Source organism: Muntiacus reevesi, chromosome 13 (assembly GCF_963930625.1).
Source record: "Muntiacus reevesi chromosome 13, mMunRee1.1, whole genome shotgun sequence".
Lineage (NCBI taxonomy): Eukaryota > Metazoa > Chordata > Mammalia > Artiodactyla > Cervidae > Muntiacus > Muntiacus reevesi.
Window position 1 is genome coordinate 5,027,456 of NC_089261.1, and position 17,319 is coordinate 5,044,774.

General features: G+C 62.2%; 1 protein-coding gene across 3 annotated transcripts in view; it reads right to left on the reverse strand.

The window, feature by feature from the left end:
• Positions 1–10,993: 10,993 nt before the first annotated feature.
• The window catches only part of NF2 (NF2, moesin-ezrin-radixin like (MERLIN) tumor suppressor), a 65,045-nt gene continuing 58,719 nt past the window's right edge, over positions 10,994–17,319 (reverse strand). For all 3 annotated transcript variants that reach the window (XM_065903667.1, XM_065903664.1, XM_065903663.1), the window contains one exon: positions 10,994–12,765. In XM_065903667.1, coding sequence (XP_065759739.1) covers positions 12,708–12,765 — 58 coding nt within the window. In that variant the 3' untranslated portion in view covers positions 10,994–12,707. The remainder of the gene's footprint in view (positions 12,766–17,319) is intronic.

Below are 17,319 nucleotides of genomic sequence, written 5' to 3' on the forward strand. Positions count from 1 at the left end.
GGCCAAGTGCGGGGACCCGGGGGTTGGGTGGGCTGTAGGCTCCCCGTGGCATCTCTCCAGGCCTCAGTTTCCTCATCTGTGAAATGGCAATGAAGCACCCACTGGGAGGGGGCCGGATCGCTTGAGAAGATGCTCAGCACACACAGACCCTGGGGTGTTCCAGCCCCCAAGCATCTCAGGCCTGGAGCTGGGCCAGGGAGGGGCCGCCCCCTCCTGTATCTGCTTCCTCTTCCCTGTTATCTCCCCTAACCCCCCCCCCCCACCCTTTGGGAGAATCGCCCAGCCAGAGACGGGCAAGACCTTGGCAGATTTCTAGTCCAACCTCCCTCCCAATTTTCCAGACGGGAAAACAGAGGTCTTGAGGGAGGCAGGACTGGCCCAAGGTCAGGTGGGAAGGCTTGGGAGACCCCCTCGTGGTGATTTCTGAAAGAAGCCGCCTCTCCACCCTGGGAGGGTGGGGTACGGGGGGCGCTGGCGCGGCCGCCCTGCAGGTTGGGGGAGGACGGCAGGATGGCCCTGGGCACGGGGAAGGGGCCGGTCGGCCGGAGTGGTGGTTGCTGCGGCCGAGTCAGGATGCGCCAGACGCCTCCGTGGGATCTGTCTGCGTCCAAGGAGACCGGGACAGCGGCGGGCGGACGGCGTGTCCTTGCTGGCTGGGCCTGGAGGAGGGCCGCGGAGTGGGGGGGTCATTCTGGGAATCAGGCTGCCTGTGGGGCCGGGCTGCCTCTCCCGGCATCTGCTCACCTGCCCCGCTCCCCGGAGGAGCCCGGACTCCGCATGGGGCTCCTGCCGGCTGTGGGCACGGGACACCGATGCACGTGGATGGGGCTGGTGGGCGCCTGAGGGGTGGGCGAGGGCGTGTGCGGCTGTGGCCAGGTGTCACTTGTGTGCGAGGGTGGATAGGTCTGAGCACCCGGGACCCCAGAGCCCAGGGCTGCACCCGCATCGCATGCTTCTGGGTGTGCAGCACGCTTGGCGTGTGTGGGCAGGCGTGGATGAGACATGGGCACGCACAGGTGGGCCCGGGGAGAGACGGGCGCTCACTCAGTACCCACCAGGCCCCACATGGCGCGGCCTCAGCTTTGCTCCAGAGGACCTGCTGTCAAATGGGGAGATGGAGGGCTGCAGCCTGCCTCGGCAGCCCCCCTGCGGGGCTCCTGCCTGTAAATCCAGGAGAGCCAGCCCTGCCCCGTCCTTCTCACAACATGGGGCTCAGACAAGTGTCCCCCTGCCCCCCAGGGAGAGAGACAAAGACGGGCCCCAGGGAAAGGCGCTGTGACAGATCACGGTAGCGTTCTGGAATACAAGTCTTGTTGTGGCCTTGTTCCTCTGAGCTGGGGCAGGGCATGGCCATGGAATTCCGCAGTTGGATGTGGGCTCTGAGATCACGCAGGAAGCCCCGGCCACTATGTTGGTGTGGGGACCCTTGGAGATGAGGCAGCCCCCACTGGAGGGTCTCATCCCCTCTCTGAGCCTCTGTTTCCTCACCTGTAGAACAGAGACAACCCCCCTCCAGTCCCCGCTGGAGGGCTGGAGACCCAAGGTCATCTCAGGGACGAGGCAGTGGTCCCTCCACGTGCTCCTGCCGGACTGGGAGGGGAGGGATGAGCTGGGGGCCGGGGAGGAGGGGGCTGAGTGATCTGAGGCAGGGAGGCAGGCCTTCCAGTTCAGTTAGTGAAGGGATTTGTCATTTTAATGATGTGATATTTCTTGCCCGGCTCCTGTCCGCGGCAGCACCAAGGGGCCAGCTGCCTCCCCGAGTGAGGCGGCAGCGGAGGCTGCTCTCGGACTCCCTCGGCTGGCCGGGCTGGGGCCGGGGTCAAGGTTTGGATGCCAGGGCTGGTGCGGGGTGGGGTGGTGGTGCCAGTAGCTCCCATGCAGCGTCACTCCCAACCCAGCCCTGCCGCTCCCTCATGTGACCTTGGACTAGTGGTGCCCGGTCTCCAAGGCTTGGTTTCCTTACCTATAAAGTGGGGCTCATACCATTACCCCTGCCCCCGGCTTCTGCTGCTGACCCGTTGTTGGCTCTAGAATCTTTCACTCCCTCCCCTCGTGGCCCCCTCCAGTCCCACCCACCAGGGCCGCATCTGCACCCCTCATTTCTGCAGACCCTGGGAGGCCGCCTCCCCACCCACCCCCAGCAGCAGTGGGGTCTTCTTATTTTTCAGCTGTGTTCCAGCACACGGTGGGCCCCCCCGCTAAGCCTGTGTTTGTTGAACGACTGAATGAGGGGCCGTGAAGGCGCCCTGCTGACCCTGGAGCACAGCTGTGAGCATGTGGGTGGTCGGGCGGGCGGCCCATCCATCAGCCTGGCGCGGCGCCTGACCAGATGGAGCCGTGCCCCCGAGGAGGAGCTCCATCAGCTGGGGGTCGGTCCTCGGGTGTGCAGGCATGTCGCACCTGCCCCCCATGGGACCCGCATCCATCGCGCTGTCCCTGGGATGCTGGGGTAGGGTGAGCAGGCAGCGGCCCCTCTGTGGGGGGCGGGTCCTGGAGGAAGTCTGCAGCTCTCTTAGCACAGGGGAGACCGAGGCTGGGACAAGGGCGACAGAAATAAAGAGCGTGGACCCCACAGCTAGACCAATCTGCGTTTGACTGACAGCTCCAGGCCTCACTCGTGTGACCCAGGGCAGGTCTCTGGCCTCTGGGAGCCAAGCCCCTGGTCTGTAAAATGGGGACACGGCGGTGCCCCAGAAGAGGGGATTCGTGCTGTGCCTGCCTTGGGCCCCTACCCTCCACCCCACCCCCTGGCCTGGCCTCCAGCGGAGGATGGGGAAGCAGAGATGGTGGCTGAGAGTGGCAGGGCCACCGGATTCAGGCGGGACTGGCTAATCGTCTGGGCTCTCAGGGGGAAGGAGACGTTGATGGATGCTCCTCTGGGCCAGGAGGGCTGTGGGAGGGGCTGGCTGAGTGATGACCAGGCCCCGTGGTAAGTACAGCTAGGCTGACCGGACCAGCAGGACCAGGGGGACATCGTGGCCTGGAACCTCTCCCAGCCCCCACCCGGTTTGCTGAGAAGTTACCACCTCCCTCCTCCTCCTCCTTTGCATTTAAATTATCAAAACAAACGCTTTCTGAGCCATCAGAAAAAGAGACACAGATGTACATTTCACCTGAATTGCACAGGCTGGCCGGGGCCCCAGGGAGTTGGGTTGAAGATCCTCATCCTGCAGGTGGGGGGCCCCCCACCCCACAGATGGGGGGATGAGACTCATTCACTCAGCTACTGAGTACTGAGCACCCACAGGACTGAGCACCCAGGCCAGGCTCTGTGCTGGGCACCCAGGGCATCAGACGAGAAGGCTCCGGCTGCCTGGCTGCCTGCCCCGGGCACTCTGGACGTTACGGGACAGGGTTCTGCATCCATCACGCTCGGCACTGGGAGTGTGGCGGGCAGACAGCATCCTGCCTGGCGCGTGCTTCCTGGCAGCGACGGCAGCCTCGGTGCCCGGCACAGTCTGCACTTAAAGTGCGTTCTCGTTTAGTCATCCAAGGCAGATGTCGGTGACCCTGTTTTCCAGCTTTGAAAACTGGAGCTCAAAGCGGGGGTGATCTGAGTTGCTTGGGGTCCCCCAGCTGGGAGGTGATGAGAGGTGCCTACATGCCCACCCCAGACCTTCGCTCGCTCCCCGGGGCCAGAGCCACACCTTTGCCCAGGGGGAGGCCCAAGGAGGAGCTGCTGGGTGGGGGGCTCATGAGTGAACCCCACATACTCCAAGAGCACCACGCTCAGCCTAGCCTCCCCTGCTGTGGGGGTGAAGGCCAGGATGGGCTCTCATCTCCCAGCATCCGACGGCACCCTGGACAGCCCCTCCCTCAAATCCTGACCCCCACCCGGGCTTGTCCTCACTGGGAGCCCCCTTAGGGGGCCGATGGCCACACCCAGCTCATTTGAGGGCAGAACAGCCCAGGCGGAGGTTGGATGGGGCTTGCACCCCAGCTCCGAGAAGTCAGGTGGCCTCTCTGAGCCTCACTCTGCCCACCCTGTCCCACAGTGGGGACAGCACAGGGTCCCCCAGGGGCCTTAAGATGCAGCCAGGACCAAAGTGGGCCCATGTGCAGGGTGGGGAGCGTGGCCCTGCTGGGATCAGCGGTGCCAAGGCGTACACGATCACTCTTGTTGTGACTCTCCGCCTCGGGACCTGAGCAGGTCACTCGGGGGACCCTGTGGCCCTGACCCCAGACAGATGGGTTAGTGCCGAGGTCGGGGGGCTGGGCTCGCTCCCCTGAGGCAGGCAGTGGGGCTGGGACCACCCGGAGGAGCTGTGGAGCTAGGTGTGTAGAAGTGTGCTGGGCCTGGCCTGTGCCGACCTGCCCAGTGAAGCAGAGCTGGCTCTAATGAAGTGGGCTAGCCCTGGGCCGGCACTGATTTCACGACTCGGTGGCCACTTCCCAGCCGGTAAATGTCACCGGAAAGAGGAGCTGTTGCCCCTGGCACGGACCCAGTCTCCGGAGGGATGGGGGGTGGGCAGTCTGCTGGGGGTGTCCAAGGATCCCGTGGAATGCTGATAGCGGCATCGGGCTCCCGGCCCCTCGGGGCTCCCCTCCAAGTCCCGGGGGCTGTGCCCAGGTTGCTCCAGAGTCACCCACTCAGAGACATGCGACCACCAGACCCTCTCCTGTGTCAACCCAGGGGGCCCAAGCTCGGAGGCCCCAAGTGGCCATATCCTGCCCCCCTCTCTTCATGCGGGGGCAGTTTGGGGTGGTCTGCCCAGGGCGCAGGAGCAAAGCCAAGGAAGAACCGCCTCCTTCCCCTGCCCTCGCGGCGCCTGCCGCCCTGAGCTGTCTCCTCCGACACCTGAGCCAGGACGAGCTAATAGTGAACAGCCATAACCACACAGCGGCAGGCCCCGCTTAATAAACTCTCGCTGTGGCAGGTGTTGGCTCAGACCTGGGATCCACGATGACCCTGCGCCTAGCTGAGAACTGGGTCCTTCCCACGGAAGACAGATGTGGGGCTTCAGAGGCCAAGCCCTCTCCTCCGAGCAGCGCTGCCCCCAACCCAGCCCTGCGGGGCCACCCCCCGTCCTCACGGGACCCTTCTCTGCCTGGCCAGAGGAGATGGTGCCCGGCCCCTCCTGTCTGCCCCGCGTCTCCCTCCCGTCATCTGGGCTCAGCAGGAGGTGGGAGGTGAGGCGGGGCGCCCTGGCGCGCGCTGCTTTCCCACTGCTCCCAGTGGACACTCCGCCCGCCCCCTCCAGCTTCCTGGACCACAAGAGCCGGAGCTGGGGAGAAGGGAGGCTCATCCCTTCCAGGTTTGAACCTGGAGAGGAGCTGGGCTTCCTGGAGGACTGGAAGCAAGAGGAGCAGGAGGCGGAGGAGGGGTGTCCCTGTGTACCCTTCCTTCCCTGTCGTCTGTCTCCTTCTGGAGCCTCCATCTCCAGGTCTGAGACCTGACCACGAAGCTCTGCCCACCTTCGACTCCACATTTCCTGCAAACACTCCTGACGTTGCATCGGTGACAGGATGGGACAGCGGCTGATGCGGGCTCTGCGGGCAGAGGGTCAGACCCACCTGTCACGCCGGGACTTGCGTGTCATCATCACGGCCGGGGCCCCTGGGCCCAGAGGGAGCCATCCCTGAGTCTTCCACATCTCCCGACCCCCTTCCCCACCTAAGGAGCCCCTCCGGGTCAGGCCCCGGCTCCTTGATCGCTGCCTTGCTGGGCCTCTCCACCTGACACAGCAGAGCTCGGCAGACAGGGATGCTGGGGTGGGCGCTGCCCCTGGGGCCCGAGCGCCTCCTGGAGCGGGGAGTGGGGCGAGGGTGCGGCCCAGGGATGCGCCTGGCGGGGACATACATGCCCGCTCCATCTGAGAGCTGCTCCCCGCTCTCCCTTCTCAGCGTTTCCGGGGACCTTCCTACGTGGGGCAGGGAGCCCTGGTATCCCCAGCTGCTCCCCACTGTTCTGCGGGGAAAGCGGGGAGGAGAGAAAAGCCGTATTAATAAAAGAATAGGACGCTCGACGGCCGCCCGGCGTGTGCGCTCAGAATAGCAATGTGCTTTCTCAAGGCAAACAGAACTCCCCAGGTGTTAATGCAAATTCACTCCAGTTAAGATGAAAGAGGGTTGTTTCCCCTTTGCCGGCTAATATGAAGGACTTAATAGATTCTGCCTGAGGAACTCGGCTGGGAGCGGAAGGCTGGGGGAGGGACCCGGGCGTGGGCAAAGAAGCTGGGGGTGGGGAGGTCCCCAAGGGTTTTAGGGCAAAGCACCTGTCGCAGCAGGCCTGGCTGACAGCGCTGCTCCGGCCACCACTGGGGCTGTCAGGAGCCAGACACGTGGCCGGAGACAAGGCGGGGCCAGGCCCCCTGCCCTTCAGGCTAACATGGGGACGGGTACCAGAACTACACACTCCCAGTTTGTGCCAGAGGAGAGTGGGGCTAGGAGAGAGGGTGGGGTGAGGCAGGCTGACCCTGCAGGGTGCCTTCTTCAAGACCATAGCCCACCACCCCTAGACCTCTCTCCCCAGCCCTGACCCATGGGACCCTGGGTCTGTCTTTATTCCACTCCCCGGAGGCAAAAGGGAGGTAAGAGAGACCAGCTTGCGGAATTCTTTTAGAAACACCCACATTCATAGATGCCTGCAACAGGAAGGGGCCTGGGTTCCTCTCATCCAAAACTCGACCTGCACTCCAGCACAAGGGAGCCTGGAGAGTTGGGGACGGGACCTTCTTGGCCGCGTGGCTGCAAGCAGAGAGCTGTTCTCCGGAGGTGCAGGCTGGACCCTGACAGGCCAGGACAGGCGGGACCGTCCGTCTGAGTGGCTCTGCCAGTCACGGGCGCCTCCCGTCCCCCAGGGTGGGGGGAAGCCCTTCTCCAGCCCAGACCACCCCAAAGCACTCCGCACACACGTCTCCCTGAGCCACCCTCCCCTGGGAGCCATGCAGGGCCAGGCTGGGCCGCTGCTGGGGAGGGTGGGAGCTTCAGAGGCCGGGCTGCGTGGTGGCCCAGGAAAGGCGGCTCTGGAGGAAGGGGGACTTCAGGGAGGTCTGGGGGGAGGGTGGGCGGGAGAGAAGCCGCCCATGTCCCCCCAGTTCTGGGTTTAACTCCATCTCCTGGGTAAATGGCACAGCAGGTGCCTACAAGGAGACACCCCCGCAGTCTTCTTCCCTTCTGTTTACTGACTTAATTCCTCCAGATCAAAGGCTGCCCCTTCCTCCCTGAGCAGGCAGGCAGGGGAATTACATTATTTATATGGAAAATGGGCAAGAACTCCACGGGGACTTCTTTCTCATGGCTGATAAGAGAAAATGAGGTCGCTGCATGCCCGTCGCTGCCCCCCCCCCAACACCCCCCACATCGGCGTCTGCCGTGGGTGCCCACGGGCTCTGGATGGGCTGCTCCAGGTGCTGGGCGGGCTGAGGGCTGCCCATCCACCGGTGCTCACCCTGAGCCTCCAGTAAATTATTGACCGGAGCAGCAGGTATTAATGTGACGAAGCCAGAACATCCTCTCCAGGCCGCCCCCAGCCTGGGTGATCTATCATCTCCCTGGGCTTTGCAGCTGGCACTGGGCAAACACAGTGAGGAGAGAGAGGCCAGATGCAGGTCATTAAGCTCCAGGTGCAGGTGGGCTGAGGGGGGCCCGGTCCCTCCTGGGCTGGGGTTTTTTCTGGGTCACCCACTGCCCTTTCCTCTGCTTCCTCTTGCAACTCCCCCCCACCCCCGCCCCATCCTCAAAGGAAGCCTCCAGAGAAAGAGTTACTGGGCTTAGAACTTCCCGGATCAACTCCCACAAACCCCGACAAAACTCCCTTTTCGATGAGGAAACTGCTGTGCCCCAAACTTAGGTGACTTGTCTCGACCACATGGCTGCCAAGTGGCTGAAACCCGGGTCTCCTCTGAGTTCCGGGTCAGGGGCTTGGAGCCCCTCAGCCGTGTGGGGTCCCTTGGCCCTCCCCACGGTCGTTCTGTGAAAGGGAAAGATGGTGCGATTCTTTGTGTGTACAGCTCCTGGTACTTGTGAGGAAACGGCAGTAGCCCCACACCCCCACAATCCCCTTTCCCTTAGAAATCGGAGTATTTTTGGGGGGTCTCGTCTTCATGTTAGCCTGACAGTATCTCAGAGGTACCCAGAGGCGTCACTCCCAGCCCTCTCTGCAGAGGGGGAGCCAGGAGGCAGGGAGCGGGTATGCAGCAAGTGACCTCACCGGGAGGTGTCTCGATTTCTTCGGCTCAGAGGCAACGTGCCAGGTGCTATTTCTGGGGCTACTATGCCAGTGGGGAATAGGCATCAAGTGGGAACTGGGAGGGGACTCGGTGGGGGTTCCTCTGTGAAGGCTCAGGTCCTGGCGATGCTCAGTGGCCCCGAGCCGGCTCCGGCCTCCCTAGCGGCGCCGGGATTGCGGCCGCAGCATCCTGCCATAATGCAGTAATGACAGGCTGCCAGGGAGCCCCGCCGTGGCCCGGGAGGGGAGAGGAGCCCTTGGCCTCCCTCTCAGCTGCCTGGGCTCTCTGAGAGGGAGACAACGGAGAACACGCGGATGGCTCGACTGTCTCTTCCCCAGACGCGCAAGAGAAATTGGATTAGACACGGTTGCAGCAACCTCCTCACCAACACCTTTCCCCCTGGAGTCCTGCTGCCAACTCGTGGTTACATCCGTGGGTGGCTCCCGACCTACTCCTCCAAAGCGAAGGCTTCTGGGGTGGCCCGCCCTGGGGACGGCTGCCAGGCACTCATCTCAGGGGAGGACCACAGAGCAGGGTGAAGTGCTGGCAGGGATGCCAGAAGGAGCCACTCGGGGACCCCCGCGGGGCCCGGCTGCAAATGCCACAGTGAAACAGCCGGATCCTGCAGCAGCTTTGGGTATATAGCGCGGTCAAAACAAATGAAAAATGACAAAAAAAAAAGCAAAGGAGAATTCACCCCGTCTCCCTGGTTAATTCCAACCCCACTGAATGGTGATCTTGTCATCTGTGAGAACATATTGTTATCTTTTGGGGGTCAGGGGTTGGCTTAAAAAGAAAAAAGGAAAAAGTATTGTCTGGACAACTTCAGATGACTGGTATTTATAAGGTTCTTTCTGTAGCTTGGGACTAGGTGGGAAATCAGACTATTTCCAGTCACTGCAAATAACATACCCTACATTTAAGAAATGTGGCAGTTTCTGCACGCCGGAAACTAACATAACGTTGTAAATCAATTATACGTCAAAAAACCCCAGCAATTTCCTATTATTTATTGAACAAAAATAGTTGAATTAATTACTAACTGTATACATTTAAAATGAACAAAATAGTAAGTGTTTAAAAACTTCGTAATTCTCTAGCTTTACAACTTCATACATACCTTTCCTATACATATGTGGCTTCCTTGGTAGCCCACCTGCAATGCAGGAGATGCTGGTTCAATTCCTGCGCCGGGAAGATCCGCTGGAGAAGGGATAGGCTACCGACTCCAGTATCCTTGGGTTTTCCTGGTGGCTCAGATGGTAAAGAATCTGCCTGCAATGCGGGAGACCTGGGTTCAGTCCCTGGGTTGGGAAGATTCCCTGAAGGGAACAGCTACCGACTCCAGTAATCTGGCCTGGAGAATTCCACAGACTGTATAGTCCATGGGGTTGCAGAGTCCAAAAACATGACTGAGTGACTTTAAACAAAAACCTCTACGCTCTGTAGGGTAGTTCTCAACTCCAAGGGGGAATGGCATGTGGCCCTGTGACCACATGGGGCCTTCTCTGTCCTGCAGGCAGCACCTGGGCCCCCGGGGACTCCACCTGACACCCACCACCCCCCTTCCAGAGCCGGAAATGGGGACCCCGGAAGCAGAGGTGCCTGGAGTGACCATCCGGTGGGGCAGCCTAGTCTCCAGGTCTGGAACTGAGGGCAGGCGAGGGGTGTGGGAAAGACACTGGCACGGCCTGCTTCGTGGGAAGCACGAGGCGGGTGAGGTCAGGGGTGCTGCCATCAGCCCAGAAAAGGGGAGTCCTTTCCACACCGACGTGAGGATAGGGCTGAGGTCCTGGACATCAGTGGGGGCAGAGGCCCGTTTCCTCCTGGGGCCCCCAACGCCCCCCACTGCAGGGGCTGGAGCGGCAAGCAAACTGAGGCCCAAAACCAACTTTTTACAGTTGAGAATTTTTATTAAAACAATCATTTAAATTACAACAGTCCACCAGAATAGCAAATAGCCTTCCCTGGTCCGGCCCTGACAGGAGGCCCCATGGGAGAGGGGAGGGTGGTTTGATGTCTTTGAAAACCGATGGAGCTTCCCTGGAAAACCAGAGGGGCCGGCCTGGCCCTGGGGCAGCGGGCGTCCCCCCACCGAGGCCGCCCCCTCCGGGGGCTGCCGGGTCTCAGCCCTGTAGCGGGCGACAGCGCTGTCGCCGGTTGTCAGCCTCAGGATGTGCTGTTTGGATTCGAAAGAGGAAAGAGAGGGAGAGAGAAGCCTGTCCCCAGGACTCAGAAGGCAGTCACTCAGGAAGCGTTATGTAAGGCCGCGGGGGCCGCCCAGCAGGGACAGCAGACGGCAGAGCCCCCGGGGCCCAGGAGGGGCGGCGAGCACGTCGGCGAGGTGATCTGCGTGCACCCGCCAAGGGCCGCCGGTGCAGCCTCGCCGAGGGTCACTGGCCCGGTGCTTCCGCCCAGCGCCCGTCAGGGGCGCTTCTAACCCAACGATCCCAGCAGGGCCCTGCTCTCGTGGAGGTCAGGGGCTTCCTTAACTGACAAGTCCTCAGCTCGTCCACTCACACATCACAGTCGCCTCCGCGGTGGGCGCGCGCCCTGAGCACGGAGCTCCTGTCAGAGTCCTTCTTCCACTCGGGCTCAGGACCCTTCAGAGGGCCCCGTCCTCTCCGCCTGTCCATCTCCGGGAGGTACCCGCCTGCTCTCATCCCCGAGGAAAACCACGGTGTTCCAGCCGGCCCACGCCCCCCTCCCAGCCCGAGGCAGCTCCCCTATACGGCTCAGACGTCAGCCCGCTCCCCTGTGGCCACCGACTTCAGACAGACCAGCAGCAGTTAAATAATAATAACAACAACAACAAAACCCCACACAGTCCGACAAGGTTTTTATAAATGACCGCCATGCTCTGTGCCCACAGCCGCTGTTACAGACTAAGTCTACAGGTCAGGGATGGATGGGTGGTGAGCCTGAGGAGACAGCCGGGCAGACGCTAGAGGATCCCCACCGGGAGCCTCGTCTCAGGGCAGGAGGCCTTGGAGGGACAGGGGAGACGGAGGGGAACCTCCCGGCCGCAGCCGTCCATGCGTAGTGTTCAGAGTCCCACCCCGCACGGCGCGAGGGGCTGGCCTCCTGCGGGCAGGGCGGCCCGAGGCGCTGGCGGCCAGCCCGGGACAACCCCAGGGCAGCCTGACCGTGGAATCTGGCGGGATCGCTGAGTGTCTCAGTCTCTCAAAACCACTTAGGATGGCCGGAGACCACCTCTGCCCCCGGGAAATCTGGCCCTCACAAGTCTTGGCGTAGGAAGCGTCTTCTCACTGGATGAGCGTTCCCTCCTGCCGCTCTGCACAAGAGCCCCGTGGGAAGGATGTAAACAGGCTGGTGGGTCCAGCAGGCCGTGGAGAAGGAAGGGCAGGAGAGTGGCCCCAAACCAAGGAGCGAGTGTGGGCCTTGGGGTGGGCACGGGGGTGGGTGGGGTCATGTGCCAGCAGCTGCCGAGCACTGACTATGCCCCCACCCGGCCCCGGGGTCACCTGCACCCCTCCCCTCCACGGCCCAGGGAGAATGTAAAGTGAAGGCTCTTGGGAGACAAGGGCTGCAGGAAAGGAGGCCCAGGCACCGTCACGGGTGGGGGGCTGTGCCAGCGCGTGGGCAGGAGGAAGGATGGTTCAGATCGGCAAGACGGACCGTGGCCGTGTCAGTGGCACTGGGTGTTGGGGCCAGTGAGACGTCCCTGCAGGGCCTCAAGAGCCCTGCAGAGACCTGGGTCGTGGCTGAGCTGACTAGAGCGATGGGGAACCCCCTCACACCCCTGCACATGCAGGAGAGCCTCCGGCTGGAGAGGCCCATCCCGCCTATGCCTGCCTCTCAGGCCTGGGTCTGAGCAGGCAGGAGAGAGGCAGTGAGTGTTTTGTAGGGTACAAGTTCCAGGTGCAGGCTTGGCTGGCCTCCCAGGCCCTCTGCAGGCAGCCAGCCCTTCACCACAGCTTAGGCCGGGTTTTCCCCGGGCGCAGCTGCGTTCCCACTCCCCACCGCGGGTAGCCAGAGCGCTGCCCCCGGGGGTGCCTGGGCCGAGCACCCATCTTCTCCTGGCTCGTCGTGGCCGAGCTCTCCGATGATGTGGAGCAGGCGGGCCACTCTGGGCCACCTTCTCCCCATGCCAGCTCCTCACCAGGGAAGGAGAGGAACGTTCTGGAACGCTGGGGGCAGGGCTGGGGGATGGCACCAGCCTCTGGGTCTCCAGGGGGCTTGAGTTCTCCCCTCCCTGAAGCTACTTCCCAGCAGGGGGGCCGGGGAGGGGGGGACAGTAAGACACACACTCCAGGGTGCTTTGGACGAAGGAAGCATAGGATCCCACATCAGACGAGGAGAGACAAATACTTCTTAAAAAAACCTAAAGACTCAGGTCAGGAGAACTAGAACCCCACGAGGGAACCCTCTGCAGGGTCATAGTTCAAGGCAATTGCACATGAAAGGGCTGGGCTCTCCGCTCGGCCCGCCTTTGGATGGCTCCCGCGGTGTCGGGCCCATCCTGTCGGTGCTGCGGGCGGGCGGGCAGAAGCAGCTGATCCTGGGGTGGCCGGGTCACCTGCTAGAGCTCTTCAAAGAAGGCCACTCGGGACTTGGCGCTCTGCAGGGTGAGCTGCAAGGAAGCAGAGAAGATGGTGAAGGCAGGGCTGGCCGCTTGCCCTTTCACAACAGGACACCCTCCTGCCTCGGGGACTGAGCCGGAAGTGGGTTTGGAAGGAAAGGGAACATGGCTCGAGAAGCTGGTGGTCAGCCCCAAGCAAGTTTCCAAAGGCGTCCACGGACTCGAATTGGGAGGTGACCAGTGAGGACATGCCAGGAGGGAGGGAGGGCTGGCGGGCAGGAGACCCCGGGGCATTTGGAGAGACTCCTCCATCCCCGTCTACAGGCTGTGCTGTCCACGCCAGGACTCGAGGGCCAGCTCGGCAGCGCCGTCTCAGTCCTCAGGCCCCGGGCACGCCGCTGGGGCAAGGTGATGGGCCTTGGGAGGGGCAGGCCTGCGGCCCGTGAGGACCAGCTCGTCTCTTCTGCTCCCGGTTCCCCAGGGAACCCCAGAGCCAACTTGCCTGTGACCTGGCGGCTGAGAGGGGGTTTCCATCCACAAACTGGGATGGAAGGCTCGGGCTTTCTAGGTGGGGCTGGTTCAGGCAGGGAGGGGGGAGCAGGTGGTGGTGGTGGTGGGGGGTGCTCTGGGCCTGAGGCCTTTCCTGAGAGGCAGGAGCTCGGGGAAGGAGCAAGGGGAAGAGGCGGAAGGGAGGGGGAGGGTCGGGGGAGGGGCTCCTGGCTGGCAGATAAGGTTTTCGACCTCTTGGGGCTGCCAAACCTTGATTCCCCAACCCGGCAGGCCCCTTGCCAGGAGCTCCCCAAGCGGAAGCATCTGGCGTGGGCACCCTCCCAGCGCCCGGCTCTGCTCCTGAAATCAACTGCGCCGGCGAGGCTGTGCGCGCCACGCCCAGCTCCAGAACTTTGCTGAGAGTTCCCAGGGATGGGGACGGCACGAACGGCCCGTCCACCTTCATACCCTCGAGCCACCGGCTGAGTGCTGTGTGGTGGGAGCTCCGCTTGTCGAGTGAGCAAAACTCAGGTGGTGACTGCAACGAATGGTGAGATGCGGGGGAATTCAAGAGTTCCCCACCAGGCTGGAGAGGCCCAGGTGCTAATTCTCCATCACCAGCTTGCTGCGTGGCCTCAGGGGACACGCTTGACCTCTCTGAGCCCCTTTTCTCTGGAGTTCAACCACGGGGGCAGGCTAGATGGCCTGGCCCATTCCCCCATTCAGAGACCTCTGGCAGCCTCTGAATCCAAAGAGCTTGGCTCTCCGAAGGGCGGGGGAGGAAGGCTCCAACCCAACCACTTCACCATCAAAGATGCACAGCATCAGTGCACTCGAAATGAGACAGCTTGAGAGCCGGCTCTTTAAATCCTGCCAAATCTTTTGGCCTTGAAGTTCCCGACTAACAAGCTAAATGCAGGGAGGCATCTGAGCTGTTTCCTTCAGTGGAACCAATTTCTGAAGCCCTTTGGAAAGCCCAGCTCTAACGGGAATGTAGAGAGCTTTCATTTCTTTGCTGAGACGGAACTCCCTCTAGAAGGATGGGCTTCTCCCTAAACATAACAGAGGAGAAGGACCGGGAAGGACACGTTTGGTGATAACAGGAAGGACACGTTTGGTGATAACAGGAACCAGGATGCGGAAAAAAGAGAGAGCCAGAGAGCCGCTGGGACAAAAATTGTCCTGGGAGAGAGTGAACCGAAAGGGGTGGAAGCCTGTGTACCACTCAAGTTCCTCCAACATACCCAGGGGACCTCAGGTCAGCTCCTCCAGGGACAGGGGACCCGCAGGAGACACGGCTTGCCACAGCCCTTCTTTTCACACACCGAGTCACTCACAGGCACAGCCAGACTGCCTGACCCAAAGCCCACCTGGGCTGCTGAGCCGTGGGGTGGTCCTGGCGGTCCCTTCCTCACAGCGTGATCAGAAACGCCCGATGACACGCTATGGCTAGTGATACTACGAGATCACGTCCCTTCTCCCCCAGCTCTGGCTCCTGGCCTTCCAGGGATCAGGGAGCAGGGCACAGCACGGGTTAGAAGGGGTGCAGGTGAAGAGGGGAGGCTCATGGCTGCTGAGGCGGGGCGAGCAAATGCCCCCGAGGAGGGGGGCCTGGCCACTTCCCCGGGCGGGGAGCCCGGCCTGTGTGGGTCTCCGAGAGCCTTCTGCCCGTTTGTATGACGGAGGCGCCAAGAATTCCTGGATTGTCTACGCGAGCTGCGTGCCGGATGTCCCCTCGAGGTGCCAGCACCAGACTCCAGCTACTCACTCCAGCGTGAGCTTGCCAGGAGGCGAAGCCCTCTTTGCGTGGGCAGCACACATCCCTGGACCCCAGCCCACACTGACCTCTTATCTCACAAGAGCAGCAGTTGAGCCCCAGTCCAAGGAGAGGTGCAAGGACAGACCCAAAGCCCTGGCCGTGCGGAAGCAGAGAGGCACCGTGGACGCGTGGCCTCGACAAGAAGACAGTACTGTGGTCTCGGGGCTGCTGGACGGATGGGTGGGGCCGCCAGACAGAGGTGGCCGATGCGGCTGCTGACACCAAGGGCCCCGGGATTCCGGCCCTGGTCCACAGACAGACCTGCCCCCATCACTCCCTCTTTCTGCACGGTTTGTGTAAATGTAAATCCTGTGTTAGTCACTCAGACGCTCTTTATGACCCCATGGACTGCAGCCCGCCAGGCTCCTCTGTCCGTGGGATTTCCCAGGCAAGAATACTGGAGTGGGTTGCCATTTCCTTCTCCTGGATCTTCCCCAACCAGGGATGGAACCCAGGTCTTCCTCACTGCAGCGAAGATTCTTTACCGTCTGAGCCACCAGGGAAGCCGTGGCGGTTCCAATTCCCACAGGAAGCCCGTCATCAGAGAAAAATCCCGCACGAGTGGCTGGAACCCTCCTGGTGGCCATGGCAGGCCCCGCCTGCCCCAACTCAGCAGCATCCTTCATCTTAAGCATCACTCCGTGATCATGATCATGCTAGAGAGCAGGCTGGGGAGGCCGGCAGGGGAAGGGTCTGCAGGGGGAAGTCTGGGCTACTTTCCTCCCCCTAGAGGGTCTGCCAGCCACGTTCCTGGCCTCTGGGCTTGAGATCACTCCCCTCACCTGTGGGATCCGTGACTGCCAGCTCTTTCTAGAAAGCTCCCTGACTGTCACACTGATCGTGCAACCTCAGGCAGGATGCATTCCTAACCAAAGAGGAGAAGCCCTAGCGGAAACGGTATAGAGTCGGCCCTTAGTGGAATGAACTGCCCCCGTGGTCGTCTCCGTAGACTCCTGGAGATGAGGTCATCGAGGCCGGTATCCCGGCCACCTTCTCACCCTCCAAAGTGTACAAGCCACTCAGTGTTGCATCCATCTTCCTGGCTCTCCGCACAGCAAGCGAGGGACCACACGGGAGATGATCCGACTGAGGCCTTGCATCCTGCCGTGTTGCACCGGAGAGCCGGAGCTCGTCCCGTGAGCCCACCCCCCACCCTGCAGCCCCTTGGTGACCCAGCAGCAAGTGTCATCACCCCCAGACGGACTGCTCGGGGTGGGTCAGCGCCTCCAGGACTGGGGCTGGGAGAGGACCCCCATTTCAGTAGACAGAGGAGCAGAAAGGCCTGGGGATGGGGACAGACGAGTGGGGCTTCAGGCACACAGGCTGCCTCATGCAGGACCCGCAGGGTCTGCTCCACCTTCTCTGAAGCCTTCTGAGGACGTGCGGCCTCAGCCGGCCCGCTCGCCGGCACCCCGAGGACGACAGAAGACCATGAACGTCTCCTCATCGGGCTCAGGGCTGACCGCGCCTCTCTTCCGGTTGTCTCCTAATACCTGATTCAGATCAGCCGTGTGAATAATACAGGAGGAATTAAGTTCTCTCTTGACTGAACCGGCTGTTCAAGTCTGTCACTAATCCAAGCTCCATTCCAAGCAGACAAACCTCCTCTTCTCCGCCGACTGTAGAGCTGGACGTGGTTTTCATCTTCGGGGTGTTTGTGTGGGCGGGGGGCGGCGCGTCTGGTCCACCTGTGGCCTGGCCCCTTCTTCCTGCTCAGCCTTGACCCACAAGCCGGGCAGAGTTGCCTCCCCCTCCCGCCCACCTCCGCATGGCATTGCCTGTCGTCTGTGACCGCCACTGGGCGGGCCAGGGCAGGACGGGGTGGGGGTCATCTGGGTGGGGTCACCCGGCAGGGGCGAGACCTCTTCACACCACCCAAGCTGTGTGCAGTGTGACCGCACAGGCACCTCCGTCAGCTAATAGACGAGTTCGGATTCGGGAGCTGCATCTGTGCCCTTAAAAAGGCCCTGGCCCTTGGAGGCACCTGGTAGCCAGCCGCCTCTCCTGGACTTGGACACGCGTAGAAAAGGCAGACTCAGGGGCCTCCAGCTCAGACTTCAGGCAGCCCACAGAGACACACAAGCACCTGCCGCTGCCTGCTCCTGAGAGAGGGCCCCGGGGGTTCTAGAGACAGCAAGCCCGGAGGCACCGAGAGAGGAGCACCGCTCAGCTCAGCAGGCGTCCCCGTCCCCACCCCGCCCTGCAGGGAAGGCTTCCAGCTCCCAGGCTCCTCCAGCCTCATTCATTCCCAGGAGTGCCCCCTGCTGGAGCAATACAGCCCCCCAGCCTGCTGGCTG